The sequence below is a fragment of the Bos taurus genome, chromosome 20, assembly GCF_002263795.3.
Source record: "Bos taurus isolate L1 Dominette 01449 registration number 42190680 breed Hereford chromosome 20, ARS-UCD2.0, whole genome shotgun sequence".
In the NCBI taxonomy this organism is placed as follows: Eukaryota; Metazoa; Chordata; class Mammalia; order Artiodactyla; family Bovidae; genus Bos; species Bos taurus.
The window spans coordinates 10,227,817-10,245,699 of record NC_037347.1 but is presented as its reverse complement, the minus strand read 5'-3'; the positions used below and the strand labels follow the sequence as shown (position 1 = coordinate 10,245,699).

The window sequence follows — 17,883 nt, the reverse complement described above, 5'->3', positions numbered from 1 at the left end:
CACTTTACCTGTAAAAGTGTACCTACTGAATGATCCCTCAGTTCAGTATGTGGTGTGCTGTAAGCAAGCAGACGATGGTGGCTTAAAGAGCGGTCCACTGCCTGTTGCAATTAGACACGTGGGAGCAGCGGCACCTGTGCGTAAACAATTCTGTCTTCATTACACACGTGCTCTGGTGGGAGGTGTGTGTGCACAGGTGCTGGCGGGACAGGAGGAGAGGGAGGTGCCTCTCCCAGCGGGGGCACGTGGGGAAGGCCCCAGCAGGTGGGGGCGTGACTGCTACTTGGTAGTGAGTCAGGACTTGAAGTCCACTTAAGGATTAGCCGCAAAGAAAGGAGGAAGGGGGTTCCCTCCTGGGCAGTGAGAAGTCTCTGCAGAGACACTCAGACACCTCTTTGGGGAGGTTTTGGTTTCCGGTTTGCCACGATCAGTAGGAAATCCATGAGCTCTGCACCCTCTGCTAAATTTGTAGAGAGGAAAGAAACCTGGAGAAGAGTTAAATGGTTTTTTGAGAAAAGGAGGTCTTTTTAAACCTAATACACCTTTGGGTTGGCCGGGTCTCTGCCTGTGAAGCTTGGTGATGCTGTCGAGTCCTCAAGAATTCAGTGGGCGCCAGGAATGGTTCCCACCCGACCCCCCGTAGTGGGATCTGAGCACACTCCCTGGTAATCCACCCACTGGTTTCCCAGTTGCTGCCAAACTCCACTTTGAGAAGGAAATGATTCCATTCCTTTCTGACTCATGGGAATACTAAACAATCAAGAATAAATACCTCTATGTACTTCAAGGGGTGGATAAATAAATATCTTGAGATGGGTGATAGAGCAGAGATAGGAAAGAAGCAGGTCAGGTTTTAATGCTGTGCTTTGTGAACAGCAAGATGTAAAGTGTGCGGGTGGCAGGGAACTGCACTGTGTTGATGCTGGATCTCGTTGCAAAGACTTACGTAGCAAAACAGCCCAGTAAAAGTCTGTTGTTCCCTTCAAATACTTGTAAAACTTCTTTGTTCAGTTCCAACAGCTTTGATTCCAGGAACCAGCATCTCCTGAGTTTTTATTGTGGTCACAAAGGCCCCTGCTGTGATGCCTTGTCATCTTATTTAATTGTCAGAACAACTTTATGAAGCAAGTAGCTTCCCCATGTCTTGCAGATGAAGTGATTGAGGCTTTCTAGAACTTGTACTCAGCAGATCTGGAGTGAACTGAGGTATTATAATTGGATGCTGCTGTTCTCATCACCAAGCTAAAAGAGTCCCACCAGCCTTATTTTTGAAAAATTGACCTTTTTCATGGAAATAATTTTTTGAGTTATCCCCCCCTCCCACCTTAGTTTTATTCCCTTAACTTTGAAACAACTCTGACTTGTCTGGGCTTAGCAGTTATTTTTTATAGCAGAGTAATTTATATGTGAAGATTTTTCGGTGAAATTTAAAGTCTTAGATCTACTGCATGAAATCTAATAGACAATGTTAAAACTCTAATTGGCTGTGATTATTATATATAGATTTTCTCCCAAAGGTTCTCTGGGAAACCTTTCATGTTAACAAGGCATGATCTCCAATGTGTATTAGTTCTTAGGACAGATTCACTCACGCGTCAGCATGGAATAGAAGGGAAGGTAGAGAAGGCAGTGATGCTCTGACTATACCATATAGGCTATTAGCGGTAGAGCCATTGAAAACGTAGAGGGAGAATACACAGATCTTTTATGACTAAATCAGGAATCAGTTTGGGCTTCTTTTTTAAAATTTGAACGTGTTTTTGTTTGTGCGAGGTCTGTGTTGCTTTACAAGCTTTTCTCTAGTTAGGAGAGCGGGCTACTGTCTGGTCCTAGTTCTCAGTGTTGTGGCTGCTCTCTAGCTCCCTCTCATTGTGAAGCATGGGCTCGAAAGTGTGGCACACCCGGGCTTAGTTGCTCTGGAGCATGTGGGATCTTCTCAGATCAGGGATCAAACCCGGTCTCCTGCATTGGCAGGAACTGAGCCACCAGGGAAGCTCCTGGGCTTCTTAATGTGGTTTTAAAATGTCATATTCAGGGTGAATGGATTAAGAAGAACCAATATTCTGTGCCCTGGATTAGTGGTTTTCCAAGAGTGATGCTCAGACAGCAGCATCAGCATTACTTAGAACTTGCTAGAAATGAAAATTCTCACTATAACTCTAGAGCCAGATAAAATGAGATTAGTCTTCCTAAGATGGGGTGGATAATTATTCCGCCTAATCATATCAGGATGAGAATCAGATAATTAGGATTTCTTTTTTCTTCTTTGTAATTGATTCTGGATTTGTTAAACTAACAATAACACCATTTCTGTGCTGATTTGACTATTAACACTATATAATAACAAGGTCATCAGATACATTAATAGTATTTAATGAGCCGAGTAAACATTAGATAATTTTATATATGATATTTTTCTTCCATTTCTTTCCCCCTTTAAGTTGCAGGCTAAGTAATAACTGAGTCTCTTGGAACTGTTTCCTTAGGTTAAAAACGTTTCTGCAGGTACACAAGACATGCCTCCTCCCCTCTCAGACTATGTGGAGAGAGTGGACAGCCCAGTGGCCTACTCCTCCAATGGTAAAGTGAACGAGAAGCGACTGTATCCAGAGTCTTCCTATAAATCAACCCCGTAAGTAATGTCTTCCTTCTTTTGCTAGAATGAGCCTGAAAAAATGAGATTTGTATGTATTTATAGATCGGTTGCTATTTTGTGCCATTCAGCTTGAAGGAAAAAGAAACATCCAACAGTTTTCACAAAGGCTGAAGACTGATCTCTGCCTTACAGGTGCAGAAAATTCTTTGTTATTTCTGATTTTGAAGTTTAGATAAGGGTGGAAGGGTGTTGTGGATTGATAGCAGAGCTAAATGTGGTTCTCAGTCTCTCTCCCTGCCTGTAATTATTGTATCTCTTTAATAGAAGGAGGAGATTACTCATTGGTCAACACTATCCACATACATTTTCATTAAATTAGAACACTTCATTTGCATTCCAGAATTCTGAGACTCCTGTGCTCTGCTTAGTTGCTAATTTGTGTCCGACTCTTCCAACCCTAGGGGCTGTAGCCCACCAGGCTCTTCTGTCCATGGGATTCCCCAGGCAAGAATATTGGAGTGGGTTGCCATTTCCTTCTCCAGGAGATTCTCCTGACTCAGGGATCAAATCCGGGTTTCCTGCATTGCAGGCAGATTCTTTACTGACTGTGTCACCAGGGAAGCCCCTTTGCTGTGCTAGATCCTTCATCTTGCTGGAGGACGTGAAGCTGATAAAGCCTCTAGGTTTTGTTTTACATGTTAAAACAAAGAAAGCCTCACAGTGAGTTTTTGGCCTAGAGGGGGTGCCATTCAGGTTATTGAAATAGTATCCCTGTTGTGGTTCTAGGTTACCCTAAAGCCGAATTCTAATTTACTTTAATGATAAGAGAGAGACATTGAGGATGTTGTTAAGGACTTGAATGTAGTTTTTGCCTAAGGATGATAAACTAGTGTTCCTGTATATAATTCTAGAACCCCAAGTTCCTTCATAGACCAAAAAATTAAACCTTCCCTTTAGCTAATTGGGTCCTTCTACATTAAAGGTTTATCCACTAGTTCAAAGTTGTATTTCCAGCCGCCTCTAGTGGGCCAGGTTTGTTGAGATCTGCTCTGCGTGTACAATAGTTCGGGTGCCTGGAACCCTATGGGATGACACTGGCAGCTGAGTTAAGTCTGGGATCAGTTTGAGAATGCTTTATTATTACCCTGGACTGGAATTTGGAAGTAGACTGGCTTTCTGCCTTACCCTCCAGATACTTTGGCTCTTCAGATTCTACCTTGCTTTTGATTTCAGTTGTGAATGAGGAGTGAGGAAGAACATTTTCTCTATTCTCCTTCTTCTCTTTGGATTTTGACAAAAGCCAAATCACATGAGGCTGTGAGAAGAGGTGCGCCGTAGAGATGCAGTCCTTGTAAAAGTTTGAAGCTAGGGCTTGCACAACTTCCATGCATATACAATAAATATCTCTCATTCTTCTTGTGACCAGCTGTGCCTCCCAGTTAATTGTAAGGCTTGCAGGGCTCCACAACATTCCCACATGCTGTCCTTTTTCATGAGAATGAAGATATTGTCACAGATTCATTTGGAGCAATTTAAATATCTTACTTAGGGACTTCCCTGGTGGGCCAGTGGTTGAGAATCCGCCTGCTAATACAGGGGACACAGGTTCAATCACACACACCTCGGAGCAACTAAGCCCGGGTCCCACGAGCCCAGACACTGCAACTAGAGAAGCCACTGCAAAGAGAAGCCCATGCACCCCAATGAAGAGTAGCTCCCACTCTCTGCAACTAAAGAAAACCCTCACGCAGCCATGAAGACCCAGCACAACCAAAAGTAAAATAAATTTTAAATAAATATCTTACCTTTTCTTGAATAAATCAGCACATTCATGATGTAAAATTTAAGAGGAGCAAAAGGGGATCCCTTTGTCCCCAGCTATCTAGTTCCTCTCCCCAGGAACAGCTAGTGTTACCAGTTTCTTTTGTGTCCTTCCAGAGGTTATTTCAAATGAATATGCTGGCCAAGTACATATATTGGTTATTTTTCCTTTTAAAAAGTAATAACATATTAAATGCACTGTTAGCAGTGTATCTCAGTGATTGTGCGTATCAGTATACAAAGTTTGCTCATCTGTTTTATGTCTGCATAATACTGTATCGGATGGGTAGACTAAGATCTGTTTTATTAATCCCACACTGATACACACTTTTCCCTAAAGTTTTGTTATTACAAACCTCAGCAGAGAATAAACTTGCACATTGCACCCTTATCAGTTTGCAAGTATGTGGATATATCTGGAGGAAAAATATTAAAAGCAGAATTGCAAGATTAAAGGAAATTGCATATATGATTTTGATGGGTGTAGTCAAACTGTACTCCATAAGGGTTGTACCAGTTGGTATTTCCAGCATACACCCCAGTACTTTTTTGAAGATCTGGAAAATCCAAATATGATTCTTATTGTTCAGTTAGTCAGTTCAGTCGCTCAGTCATGTCCGACTCTTTGTGACCCCATGAATCACGGCATGCCAGGCCTCCCTGTCTACCACCAACTCCTGGAGTTTACCCAAACTCATGTCCATAGAATCGGTGATGCCATCCAGCCATCTCATCCTCTGTCATCCCCTTCTCCTCCTGCCCCCAATCCCTCCCAGCATCAGGGTCTTTTCCAATGAGTCAACTCTTTGCATCAGGTGACCAAAGTATTGGAGTTTCAGCTTCAGCATCAGTCCTTCCAATGAACACCCAGGACCGATCTCCTTTAGGATGGACTGGTTGGATTTCCTTGCAGTCCAAGGGACTCTCAAGAGTCTTCTCCAACACCACAGTTCAAAAGCATCAATTCTTCAGCACTCAGCCCTCTTCACAGTCCAACTCTCACATCCATACATGACCACTGGAAAAACCATAGCCTTGACTAGACAGACCTTTGTTGGCAAAGTAATGTCTCTGCTTTTAAACATGCTGTCTAGGTTGGTCATAACTTTGCTTCCAAGGAGTAAGTGTCTTTTTTTTTTTTTGTAAGTGTCTTTTAATTTCATTAACCCTGCAGAAGGGCAGGATGGGGGTGGTGCTAAGGGATATGAATGCAACAGTGTGTCATAGTGATGAACTTGCAGCCTCTGGGGGGTAATAGAATTCGTTGACTGTTGTCCATGGCAGAGCACTGAGTGCTGTGGAGGATTCAGTGTACATCTTCCTGCTGACATAGTGGACTCACATTTAAGTCATAACCTGCCTTTGCTCAGGTGTTTCCTGAAGGTGTTTAGTAACCCACAGGCGCCTCTCCTCACTATTATAGTGGATAGAGAAGGAATTAGAATTGGGAACATTGTCTGAGGTCCAGGTTAAGAATGAGGTACCTCAATACTAAGATATTTTCCCCCTAAAGCATAACATACATTCAGTCAAGAACACTAATCTTGATATAAGCTTGATGAGATTTCACGCATGTGAACACTTAAGTAACTGCCACCACATCAAGAGAGGCATTTCAAATGTTCTGAAACATTCTTTTCTTCATGGATACTCTCCTTTCCCCATCACCACTATTTTGATACCTGTCACCATATGGGAATTCTTATAAAATGGAATCATATGGTAATTACTTTAGTGTCTGGTTCTTCTTGCTCACCATAATGTCCTGACCTTAGAATATTAAGACAGTTAGAATTAATCCTGGATTAGGAAACAGCAGAATGTAGCTGAAGATAGTTGCTTCTCTACCCTTTGTAAGTGGATTTGGGAGATAGCAGGTACACTCCCTCCTATCCTGTTCACACCCAGGACAGGTTATGTGTGTGCTAAGTCCTTCCAACTCTCTGCAACCCCGTGGACTGTAGTCCCCCAGATTCCTCTGTCCATGGGATTCTTCAGGCAATAATACTGGAGTTGCTGTGCCTTCCCCCAGGGGATCTTCCTGACCCGGGGATCGAACCCAGGATGAATTAACCTTTGTAAGTCAAAGAAGTAGAGTGTTGATGCAATGCAGAGCTTTCAAGGCAGGCTGACAGAGTGCCAAATGAGATCATTGTCTAGTAGCTGTATTTGGGCTGGTAGGATAATCTCTTAGGACATTTATGCAAGTTGTAGGAATTTGATGATTCACATGAGGCCCAGAGATGGTACCAACTTCCAGCATAGCATGATCCAGGGACTCAAAAAATGTCAGGGTTCTTGTTACTTCAGTAGTTTTATTCTCAGTACAACTTCTTTTGTAGCAGGCTGGCTATGCACATTCCTCAGGCTGCCCTGATCTGACACTCCTGGATTCAGAGTGAAATTTCCTTTCCCAAAACTTACCTGTCAAATCCTAGTGAAAGGGCCATTCTAATTGGCCCTTTTTGGGTCCAGGAAGATGGAGTTGTCTGGTTGACAAGGCTTGGATAGGACCCTCAATGATATATGGTGGTTTAAAAATACTGTATATATTATGGACATCATTCCTACAGTCATGGCAATGATGCGATCAAGCATTTTGTTTCTCTCTCTCCCGGATACTGGGTGTCCTCAGAAAAGAGGATTCTTGTGAATGTCTTTTCAATTTAGTAATTAGCTTGAACCTCTGCCATTTACTGGGCCAAGTACTCCTGGAAATACGGAGTTCGTGTTCCCATGGAGGTTGCAGTCTAACGTGAGTGGGAAAAAGTGCACGATAACTACACTGTCGGGGTGAGATAGAGCAGGAAGGGCATGTGTGTGTGTTTGAGAGAGAATAAAACAAGTGTAAGAAAGAAGGAAGTCAAAAACTACAAAAGAGCAGATTTCCACACCTAGGGGACTGAATCAGATACTAAGGAAAGTGTACAGGTGTTTGTTTCTGGGTTGTGCAGATTTTTTACCTAATTGGACTTGGGTCTAAAAGCAGGTTTGTAGATGACCAAGAGTGCACCCATTCCCTGACTCTTAAATTTATATATACTACTTTTCTTGCCAAGCATTTCATTTTTAGCTTTTATGCTCTATCAAGTTACTCTTTAGTGTTTGAAAGGGTATAGGAAGAGGGGAGATGGAAGACTTCTAAGATGAAGATTTATAATATCAATTTCTAATATAAAATTATGAGAGGAGGCCTGCCTTGCAATTTTGGGTGGTTTTTTTTTTTTTCCAATTTCCTTTGCCCTGTAGCATCCCCCACCCCCACTAGCCCCCAACCCCTCAGACAAACCCACTGCATTCTAAAGGTTTTGTTTGCCACCTCAAAGCTAGAAGCATAGTAGCTGGCAGAGTGTCTAGGAACTTGTTAATCATTCACTCAGAGAGAAAGTCACATTTTCCTTCCTTTAGAGGTAGTGTTAACAGAGCACTTAAAGCCATGTTAACCTGGATAGAATTTAGAAAGAAAAACTCAATACCATGATCACCTCCAACTACCGCCCCCCCCTTCCCCATCACCCACCAAAGCTTTAGGCATCTGCAAGAAATTAGTTAGTGTGATTAAAAGTCGTAAGACTTTGGCAACAGAACCAAGCAGTTTTGGATCACCTAGAAAACAGTCCACCTTGTGGATAAAACTCAAGATGACAGTTTCTGTAAGTTGACAGCAAAAACAACAAAAAAAATTCTTCTTTAACTAGTTGACTTGAATAGCAAGGCTGATGTCGGGAAGTCTCCGGTGCCTTGTTTCTACTCTTGCCCTTCTCCAGCTCTGCTGCAGGGAAAATGCAGCTTTGCATTTCTGTTACTCAGAAGTAGTTGAGAGTTGCCACAGCTCTTGGTCTTTTATTCCATGTTAGTCTTTGTTTTTTGATGCTTGTGGCAGAAACAGTTTATGCGATTAAAAATCTGATGCAATATTAAATAATTGGTGCTAGAAAAATAAGTGTAATGTTAACTCTTCCATTTCAATCATTCTTCAAGGCTTCAGGCTTAACAGTGCAATTTAAAGAGGTCTTGGCTGAGCCCCTTTACTGTCCACTGGATATTATCACAACATTGTTAATCAGCTGTTTTCCAGTGTAAAATAAAATGTTTAAAAAAATAGGTGTTAATAAGTCCTTTCATCTATTACAGTGTAAAATGCTTTTTAGGTTCTTTGCTTTTAGTTTTTTTAGTTTAAATTTTCAATTTGTTTCATTTTATCATTGTATCTTGAAAAGAGAAGTGATATAAAGGAGTCTAAAATTAGTATTACGGAGAGCTTATCTCTGGGAGTTGGCCCCCAAAGGGAGATATAGATGTGCATTCCTCTCCCCACTCAGCATTCCATGGAACTGGAAGAACCTGTAGAAAAGAAAGGCGATTGTTATCTTCCTAATAGCCTTTTGTGGAGTATGTCCTGGGCACAGGTCAGGTCAACACCTCTTCCAGGTCTGTGGGAGTTTCCTAAAGTGAAGTCTTATATCCATTTTACATAGAAGGTTGACTAACGGGCTCCCCTTACATGAGAGCCTTAAAGGGGCTCGTGTGTATTAGAGGAGCGCTGCGCTGGTGCCGAGCTGAGCACGGGGAGCTGGGGATGGGCTCGGCGCTGGGCAGGTGGCTGCTTGAGCGCGGGCCCACGCGTGGGTGCCGCCGCCCTCTGTGGTCCCAGTGCTCTGACAAAGGGCGGTAGTGCTCACGGACAGATGATTCCTGTTTTGTTAGGGTGCCGGAAGTGGCTCAGGAGCTGCCATTGACTTCACCTGTGGAGGACTTCCGGCAGCCTCATTACAGCAGCAGTGGTAACTTGGAGACGCTTTCAAAAAGGGCTCCCGCGAAGGGCAGGGCAGGGAAGTCAAGGCGGGCAGAGCAAGACCACTATGAAACAGACTACACGACCGGAGGCGAGTCCTGCGATGAGCTGGAGGACGACTGGATCAGGTACCGGAGCATCTCTCGCTGGAAGCCCTGCAAAATCCCATGGTTTTGGGGGTGTTGCCTCCTTGCCTAGGGTGGGTGGTGTAACCTCATTCTTTGCCAACTAGGCTGGTTTTTGTTACATTTTTCCCCCCTTAGTACCCTTTGTAATAAAGATTGATGTGGAGGGAGTGTGTTTATCTTTAAAACACTTTCCATGCACCCCCGCAAAATGACAAACTTGGCCAGTGCTGTATATTTTTACCAGTAGCCACCCAAAAAAGGTTTGTCAAATAAGTAAAATACACATATAGGAGAACTTTGTTTTATTAATTAGAAAATTCCAGACTAGTGTTACGGCTCTTTCTTCTGACGTTTACTTTTAAGTTAAGCTTTCATGATGAGACCAGAGATTCTTTTAAAAGTTTAATCCAAAGGACTTTGGCAAACAGATTTGTAAACAATTGAGTTAACATTTTAGTGTTGTGGTTAAGTTACTTTTTGTGTCAGTGGTTTGGTAATCGTCCAGCATTGATCCCCAGCTGTACTTGGGTATGACCTATAGCCTTTTGGCCCAAATATTCTGAGGACTGGGACACAAATCAGAAATATTTGCTGTGTGAATTGTGGTGAATCAAAACATTGCTTCTCAAGCTGTTAGGAGGGATGGATAGGGCAAACAGACCTAGAAATCCCTTACTCACTGGTGGCTCTCATATTTCATCCCCCCTTGCCCCTCTAGATTTTTGGTCTCGTTTAGCCACCTGTCTATAAAATGTTTGCCTATCTTGTATCATGCAAGATTTAAATGCAAACTTTCAGAAATTCTGAATACTCATTTCCCTTCCGAGCAAATCATTTAATTTCTCCCCTCTTTAAAATGAAGATACTTAGACTGTCTCCGATAGAACGTTTAAAATTCCATATTGCTATGAAGCACCTAACCCTAACCCTAACCCTGTGGAACAACTCAGAGTATTTCCTCAGTGGATTATGGATGGTTAACAGCATCACCATCATATGTAAGGAATAGCTGGCATATTGAGAGATACAAGTGATAAGAATTCCAGGATTTTTTTCATAGTTTAACACATTGTCAGATTATTTGTACAGTGAGCATGCATTTTCATACATGTACCTTTTCATGTCTGCTTTTACAATCAAAACGATTTCTGTTAAAGAAAAACAAGACCCGCCCTCCCATTTTCCCACCAAAAAAATGCTCAAAACCATCTGAAAACTACAGATGGTAGCAGAAAACAGGCACCTGTCAATGAGCTGCTCTGCCACTGAAGGGATGAAAATATCCTTTGTGTTCATAATTCCAGTTTTAAGACTTTAAATGTAAGTGTCCATTCTCCTGTGATGTTGTGTATTCAGAACAAATGAGTTCCTAAGACCACCCTGAAATTTCATAAATGATTTTCAACACTTATTTCTAAAAACCAATAAGCAGAGTTTTAAAAAAAAAACAACAGATGAGCATCAGTGTAAGAAGCATAATCATTCTTAAAAGAACTTCTTTGTATCCCACCTTCCTCTATCCATAAGCAATAGCAACAAAAAGAAAACCAAGAGAATGTCATTCTCCACATGCCACCAGCTTTATTATCTTTGTGGAACTTAAGTCTGCTAAGGATATATAAAAAAATCGTTTTCTCTCTGAATTTTTAGGGAATATCCACCTATCACTTCAGATCAACAAAGACAACTCTACAAGAGAAGTTTTGACACTGGCCTACAGGAATATAAGAGCCTACAAGCAGAACTTGATGAGGTCAATAAAGAACTCTCTCGTCTGGATAAAGAACTGGATGACTATAGAGAAGAAAGTGAAGAGTACATGGTAAAATCAAACCTTATAATTAGATATTACATAGAATTTTATTCTAGTCTGTGGAGCTACATTATCCTTTATACTAGTATTGATACAGATTTTGCTAGTAATTACCAAACTGTAATTTCATTGAATAATAATTGAAATCCAGTCTTAAAGTATTTTTGAAATGGAACAGTGTACTAATGTAGTTAAGATTTATAAAAAAATAATCTGTACATATATCCCTTCCTGTTTAAAAGAAAATAGCTACATTAATTTTTCTATTTATAAACAGAAAAGAGTTTACTCTTTCTGTAAAAAAAATTCAAATAATACAGAATGGAAGACAGAAAAATAGATTGCCTTAAATTTTTTCAACCAAAATATTAGTTGTTAAAATGTCCCCTCCCTGCAGAAGTGTACCTAGAAGTGATCTTTCATAAAGAATCATAAGCTTTACTTGTATCCTTCCTGCTTTTTTTTTTTTTAACTCAACAGTAGTTTGTGGCTTGTCTTTATTTTTTTCCCTTGATCACCTGTCTGGGGTCGTGTTTGTCCATGTAAAGTTACTCTTTACTTCTTATGTCCCCTCTCTGTGTTGTGCTCTTTGGAAGGAAGTCACTCTGCATAGATCACACTTAAGAAATCAGGGAATTATGCTCCAGCTCTTTAAAGGCAGTATACCTACACAAGTTACTTGGAATTTGTCTGCACAGGAAATTTGTCACTTCCATTTATTTAATCATTTATATCAGTGTAGATGCAGGGATGTCTGTTCTGAACTTCAGCTTACAATCCAGCACTGCGTAGTTTTGTTGATTGAGTTGCTTTAGCGAGGACCACTAGGAACCCTTTCAGCTGCCTCTTGTGTTTCTTTGACCTACTCCCATCGTTGTGAAGGTTTCTCTTTTTAAATATTTTCTGACATTGCTTATATTTTGCTGTTTTATTCAACAGCAGTGTATGATTATCAACAACAGTTTATGAAACACAATGGAAATCTGAAAGCATTAACGTGCTTAATTTTTTTTAATGAATCTTTATCAATAATAAAGATCTACTTGCTGAGAAAATATTTTTGTATGTTAAAAAAAAACTTCATTATTTTCAGTTTTGTGATTGTACCATAATTTACTTAATAGTCATTCTCTATGAATAGACTTTCAAGTATGTCTCCCTCCCCATTCCCCCGACCTGCCCCTACTAGTGAACCTACACTGGTGAAGCTCTCCAGCCTTGTGCACTTACTTGCTTATCTGCTGGGACGAATTCCAGTATGTGAAATTGCTGAGTGAGAGGTTATGTACCTGTAAACTTTTGTTGCAAAACTGCCCTCCAGAAAGATTATATCAACTGTATTCCCCGCTAGTAATGCTCTAGAGGGCTTCTGTGACCCACATCTCACTAACATTTTATGCCTGAAAAATGACTGTCTTGTGTCTTAGATACCAGTATTTAACCTTTTTTTTTTTTTTTTAATCACATCATGTACTTATTGGAGCTTCATAGTCCTTTTATGAAATACCTTTTGCCATTTTTAACTGCGGTGATCTGCTTGCTGGTTTTGAAGTATTTGCTTCTTATATAGTTTGTTTATTGCTTTCTTTTCTGTCTTCTCTGTGGTCCTGTAAACCTTTCTCAGTCCATTCAATGCTTATTCACTGTTACTATGTGCTTGATGTGGAAGTGCTGAGGTTAGAAAGGTCAATCATGTTTCTACCTTCAAAGAGCTCATGTTAAAAAACAAGAGAAACCAACACCTAACAAGTTAAACAGTGGTACTAATGTCATCTTTACAGTATGTATAGAAAGTACTGTAACTAAGTGCTCCGAGAAGGGATAAAGTCTGCTGAAGGCCTGGAGAGTTGAGGGGAGGCTTGACTGAGAGGTAACTATGGCAGATTCTCCAGACAGCAGGGGAGTACATGAGACCCTCATGAGTACAGCCATAAGGGGAACACAATGGGAATCTGAACACATGAATGTGCTTAATTTTTTTTGAAGGAATTACAATGTGAAGGACACTGGAATGATAGGAGACTAGATCAGTAGAGAATTTAATGGGGTGCTTGCCCCAGTTTTATCCTGGTAATGGGATCAGAGCTGTGCTTTATGGGGTCCACATGGTGCGTGGACTGCACCATGGGAGAGTGCAGAGTCACAGAACAGAGAGTTACCTGCTGGTGTGATTGCAACGTGAAAAGCATCTCAATGTCATAAATTTCCCATAACCAGATTCCTTCAGGCCCTCCCACTGACCATAAAGGTTTTGAGAACTTTAAGACTTCTTTATTTTAACTTCTTATATTCTTGTCATAAGCTGACAGTTTTTGCTCCAAAGTATAACATCAGGAGTGTTACTTCTGAAAGAGAAAATGCCCCACTAAATACATTCCTTTGTTTCTTATTAATAGGCTGCTGCCGACGAGTACAATAGACTGAAACAAGTTAAGGGAGTAAGTATCCTAGATTGTAAGATTCTTGATTCTTTTAGGAAGACCTTTTCTAGTATGCGTCTTTCATTTAACCTTTAGAATGACTCTGGATACCTTTAGAGAACTTTAGATACTCTGATACCTTGTCACACATACAACAATTGTAGACAAAAGGCCCTATAATTGCAAGATGAAAACTATAAGAAGTTGGAACTTAAAAAAATAAAACAAACAAGTAAAAAAGGAAGTTAAAAATACACAGATCATAAGTATATAGCTTGGCAAACTTACACAAAGCAGCCACACACCTTTGTACTGGCACCCCCTTGAAACACATTTCCTGGGTAACCACCATCCTAATTTATAACATCATGGATTAGTATTGCCTATTTTGAACTTTGTATAAATGGAATCATAGAGTATGTAGCTTGTGTGTGATTTTTAAAGCATCTATGCACATGGGCACCCATTTGCTAGGTATTTACATAGGCATGAAATCGGAGGGTCATTGAGCAGTGGGGATCCAGCCTTGGGTAGCGATTGTCAGCAGTGTCCCTGGTTTGTACCAGTTTATAGATTCCTGTTGCTCCATATTCTTGTCAACACTTGGCATCATCAGTCTTTTTCTTTTTATCACACTACACGGCCTGTGGGATCTTATTTCCCCAACCAGGGATTGAACCTGGGTCCTCGGCAGTAAAAGTGCAGAGTCCTAACCTCTAGACGACTAAGGAATTCCTAGAAATTTCATGAATTTAAATTCAAGACTAAAGGGATTTCCCTGGTGGTCCAGTGGCCAAGTTTCTGAGCTTACAATACAGGGGGCCCAGGTTCAATCCCTGGTCAGGGAACTAGATCCCACATGCCACAGCTAAGAGTTCACTTGCCTCAACTAAAACTTGCACGTGCCACAAATAAGACCTGTGCAGCTAGATAATTTTTTTTTTTAATTCAAGAGTTTAATGGTGTATATAGTAAAATTTCCTGTCTAATTCCCCATTTATCTAGTTTCCTTACTCTAAGTCAATCCGTATAACCAGTTTCTTGCTTTACTGATTTTTTTTTTTCAAGATCATGTGTTAGCCAAAAAGGCCTAACGTTTTCTTGACGACTTTCCAAATCATTAGAAATGAGTGTATCCTTTGAGATATGCTTGAGCAGAGAGAATCAGCTGCTCACGTGGTTAGAGGTGCTGCCAGGTGCCTTGTGCGTGTCGCTTCATTTAACGCTCCTTGCAATTCTGTATGACTAATATTCCCTTTTTGTTGTTGCTGTTCACCTCTGCCGTCCCAGCAGCTAATACGTAACTCGTTTTTATGTTATTAAACTTACTCGATTCTTTTCCCCCCACTCTTTTTTAGTCAGCAGATTACAAAAGTAAGAGGAATTACTGTAAACAGTTGAAGAGCAAATTGTCACACATTAAGAAGATGGTTGGAGATTACGACCGACGGAAAACATAGACGGCAGACGCCACATTGTTGGAGAGGTTAAGAAGTATCTGACTGACATCTCTGCAATGTTATCAGGAGTCAAAATGACTTTGGGCTCTAACCCGGGAGGCCAAATCTCTCTGATCATTACAGAGTTTTGGTAGCTTTAATATCATCAGTGTTGAAGCAGTTTATAAATAGCTTTTGATAATCAACTGGGCTGAACACTCCAACTAAGGATTTTATGCTTCAAACATTGGTTCTTGTGTTAAGAACTGTTATTTGAGGTTTTTAAACTTTTCAGGAAGGTCCTGGAGTGGACTGTGCTATGAACTTTGACATCCTGGGCAATCAGGTCTTAATACCTAAGTGTGTGCTCATTGGGCTGGTCTTGTAGGGGGTAGTTTAATCCTCCCAGAATTCTCCCTTCAGGTAACTGTTACTTATAAATAAATAATCATTCATTTTCAGATAAGGAAACTGGGCCCTTGCAATAAAGTCTGAAGTGAAACTGCTTGTTGGCTAGCTTGCAGTTTTGGTTAAGTCTATTTTATGACTCCATTGATAAAGTCCCCTGCCTTTTCCTATTTTAGCTACTATGAATACTGAATTCTACCAACCGCCCTATTGATTTTTTTTGTGTGTATAAATGCTTAAGAGCTTTTTATTTCATGTTATCCTGGTAATAAAGATCATGTAAAAGTAACAAATGTATGAAATTTGAAGATTGTAAATACATGTTTACTTTTGAAAAATCAAAGTTTAAACCTTCTGGTTAGAATTTTGTTGTGTATTTTTAAATGCCTTTTATCTTTTATGGTTTACATACTTTTTTAAAGCCAACTAGGCGTTTCCTTTTTATCAAAGTATCTAATTACATTTATAATTCACTTCTGGGAATGTTCAAGTTTTGTACATATTTTATAATTATTAAACCTGGTGTTTTCTTTCCATAATATACCTTTTTGACATCATTAGTGCTGTTAATATTAAGCTGTGGAAAACTACGCTCGGAAGTTGTATTTGTTGTTGTTTTAAATTATTTTGGGTGCTGTGCTGGTTGGTAGTATCCTAAATCCTTTGGCTAACAGAAGGCTGACTTGTCTGGAAATGGAATCCAGTATCGTAAAGCACCAAATTATTTCAAATGGTGCCCTTTAATTCTCAGCATTTTTTTTTAATTCAATATTTTCCTGGTAAAGTAAAATTAGCTGATAATACTGGATATATAGCTAACCAAATTGACTGTGATTATCCCCTCAGTTTAGAACTCTCATTAAAATATATTGTTTTTAATATATTAGTCTGAATCATTTTCCAAAGATAACTTTTAAATAAGGTTTCCATTATAACACTGACTTAGTTCTTCAAGTTGGAAAAATTCTTAATTTTCCGTGTATTGCACATGCTGACTACAGAAGGTAATAGTTTGTTTTTCATGCCTTTTGGAGTCATGCCAAATAGTGAGGACTCTCTTGAGCAATGTAATTGATTTTTTGTGTGTGTTAAAGTTTAAACTCTATTCTAGGAAGTCAGCATAGTTTACGAAGGCACGTTTGCCAGTGTTGTGATGAAACAAAGCTATTCAGCTGAATGCAGAAAATCAAGTAGCATGAGTTTGCATTATAAAATTGTGCCATAAAATTGGACTTTGAAAGTTTAAAAAATCATTTTCCAAATGTGGTACTTACACTCTTGACCACTCCAGGAGCCAGGATCAGGATGGAGGGGAGTGTTGGCTTTCCCAACCAGGAGTAGAACCTGTGCCCCCTGCAGTGGAAGTGCAGAGTCCTAACCATTGGTGATGGTGGTGGTGGTCTAGTTGTTAAGTCGTGTCCAACTCTTTTCGACTCTATGGACTGTAGCCTGCCAGGTTCCTCAGTCCATGGGATTTCCCAGGCAAGAATACTGAAGGGGGTTGCCATGCCCTTGTCCAGGGCATCTTCCCCATCCAGGAATTGAACCCAGGTCTCCTGCATTGCAGGTGAATTCTTTACCAACTGAGCCATCAGGGAAGCCCTCCTAACCACGGGACTGCCAGGGAATTCCCCTGGGGGATTGGCATTAACCAGTGGGATATAATTTTGAAAAACTACTCAGGCAGTTTTCTAGTCTGAAAGTTGGAGGTTTAGCTTAGATTTCAGAGATCTCTTCCATCTTTGATCTTCTCTGGTTATGTTTGCATTATGCTTTCCGCTATAAACCACTGTTCCAAAGATTTTGTTGAAAAAGCACGTGATTTGTCTGATGAGAATTCACAACATAAAGTGATTCCCTTACATGTGTAAGGATTACACTGGATTACAAGTAGATAAGATCAATATTTTAATTTCTTTTTATTTGGAAAAATTTAAAGAAACACAGAAAACTATGAACATTTAAACCCACCACCCAGAAATAACAAGTGTTAATATTTTGTCATATGTGCTTTGTATTTTTTGAAATAAATTTAAAACTATAAGTATTTGTAGTAACAGTTACATAGTATACACATATATGGAATCTAATTTAATCTTTATGATAGCCTCTTGACATAACCATTTCTCATTCTCATTTTACAGATAAACTAATGATTTGATAGGTTAATTGGTCCATTGTCTCATTAGCAAGTGACTAAACTAGGATTGGGATGATCTGTTGGAATATTACCTTCTATATTCCCATTCTAGGTTGACTTTGTTAATAAATCAGCAGGTTGGATCAGGTTGGATAAGGTTGGATTGTTCTGTCTGCTGTTATTAATCCTGTTATAAATTTGAGTGCATTTGACCCTGGACCCTTGAACAACTTGGGTTTGAACTGCGTGGGTCTATTTATGTGTGGATTTTTTTTTTTTTTTTTCATTGAACACATACTGTATGATCCATGAATGCAGAGGGC

The 17,883-nt window shown here is 40.0% G+C and overlaps 1 protein-coding gene and 1 non-coding gene across 5 annotated transcripts in view; one reads left to right on the top strand and one right to left on the bottom strand.

Moving 5' to 3' along the window:
* Window positions 1-16,301, top strand: part of OCLN (occludin) — a 47,018-nt gene extending 30,717 nt beyond the window's left edge. For 3 of the 4 annotated variants that reach the window (XM_005221440.5, XM_005221439.5, XM_024981258.2), the window contains exons 5-9: window positions 2,487-2,632; window positions 9,125-9,340; window positions 10,991-11,162; window positions 13,550-13,591; window positions 14,932-16,301. In XM_005221440.5, coding sequence (XP_005221497.1) covers window positions 2,487-2,632; window positions 9,125-9,340; window positions 10,991-11,162; window positions 13,550-13,591; window positions 14,932-15,033 — 678 coding nt within the window. In that variant the 3' untranslated portion in view covers window positions 15,034-16,301. 4 annotated transcript variants of the gene reach the window in all.
* On the bottom strand, window positions 14,232-14,304 carry TRNAK-UUU (transfer RNA lysine (anticodon UUU)). Its single transcript has one exon. It is a non-coding gene; the product is annotated as a tRNA-Lys (tRNA).
* Window positions 16,302-17,883: the final 1,582 nt, after the last annotated feature.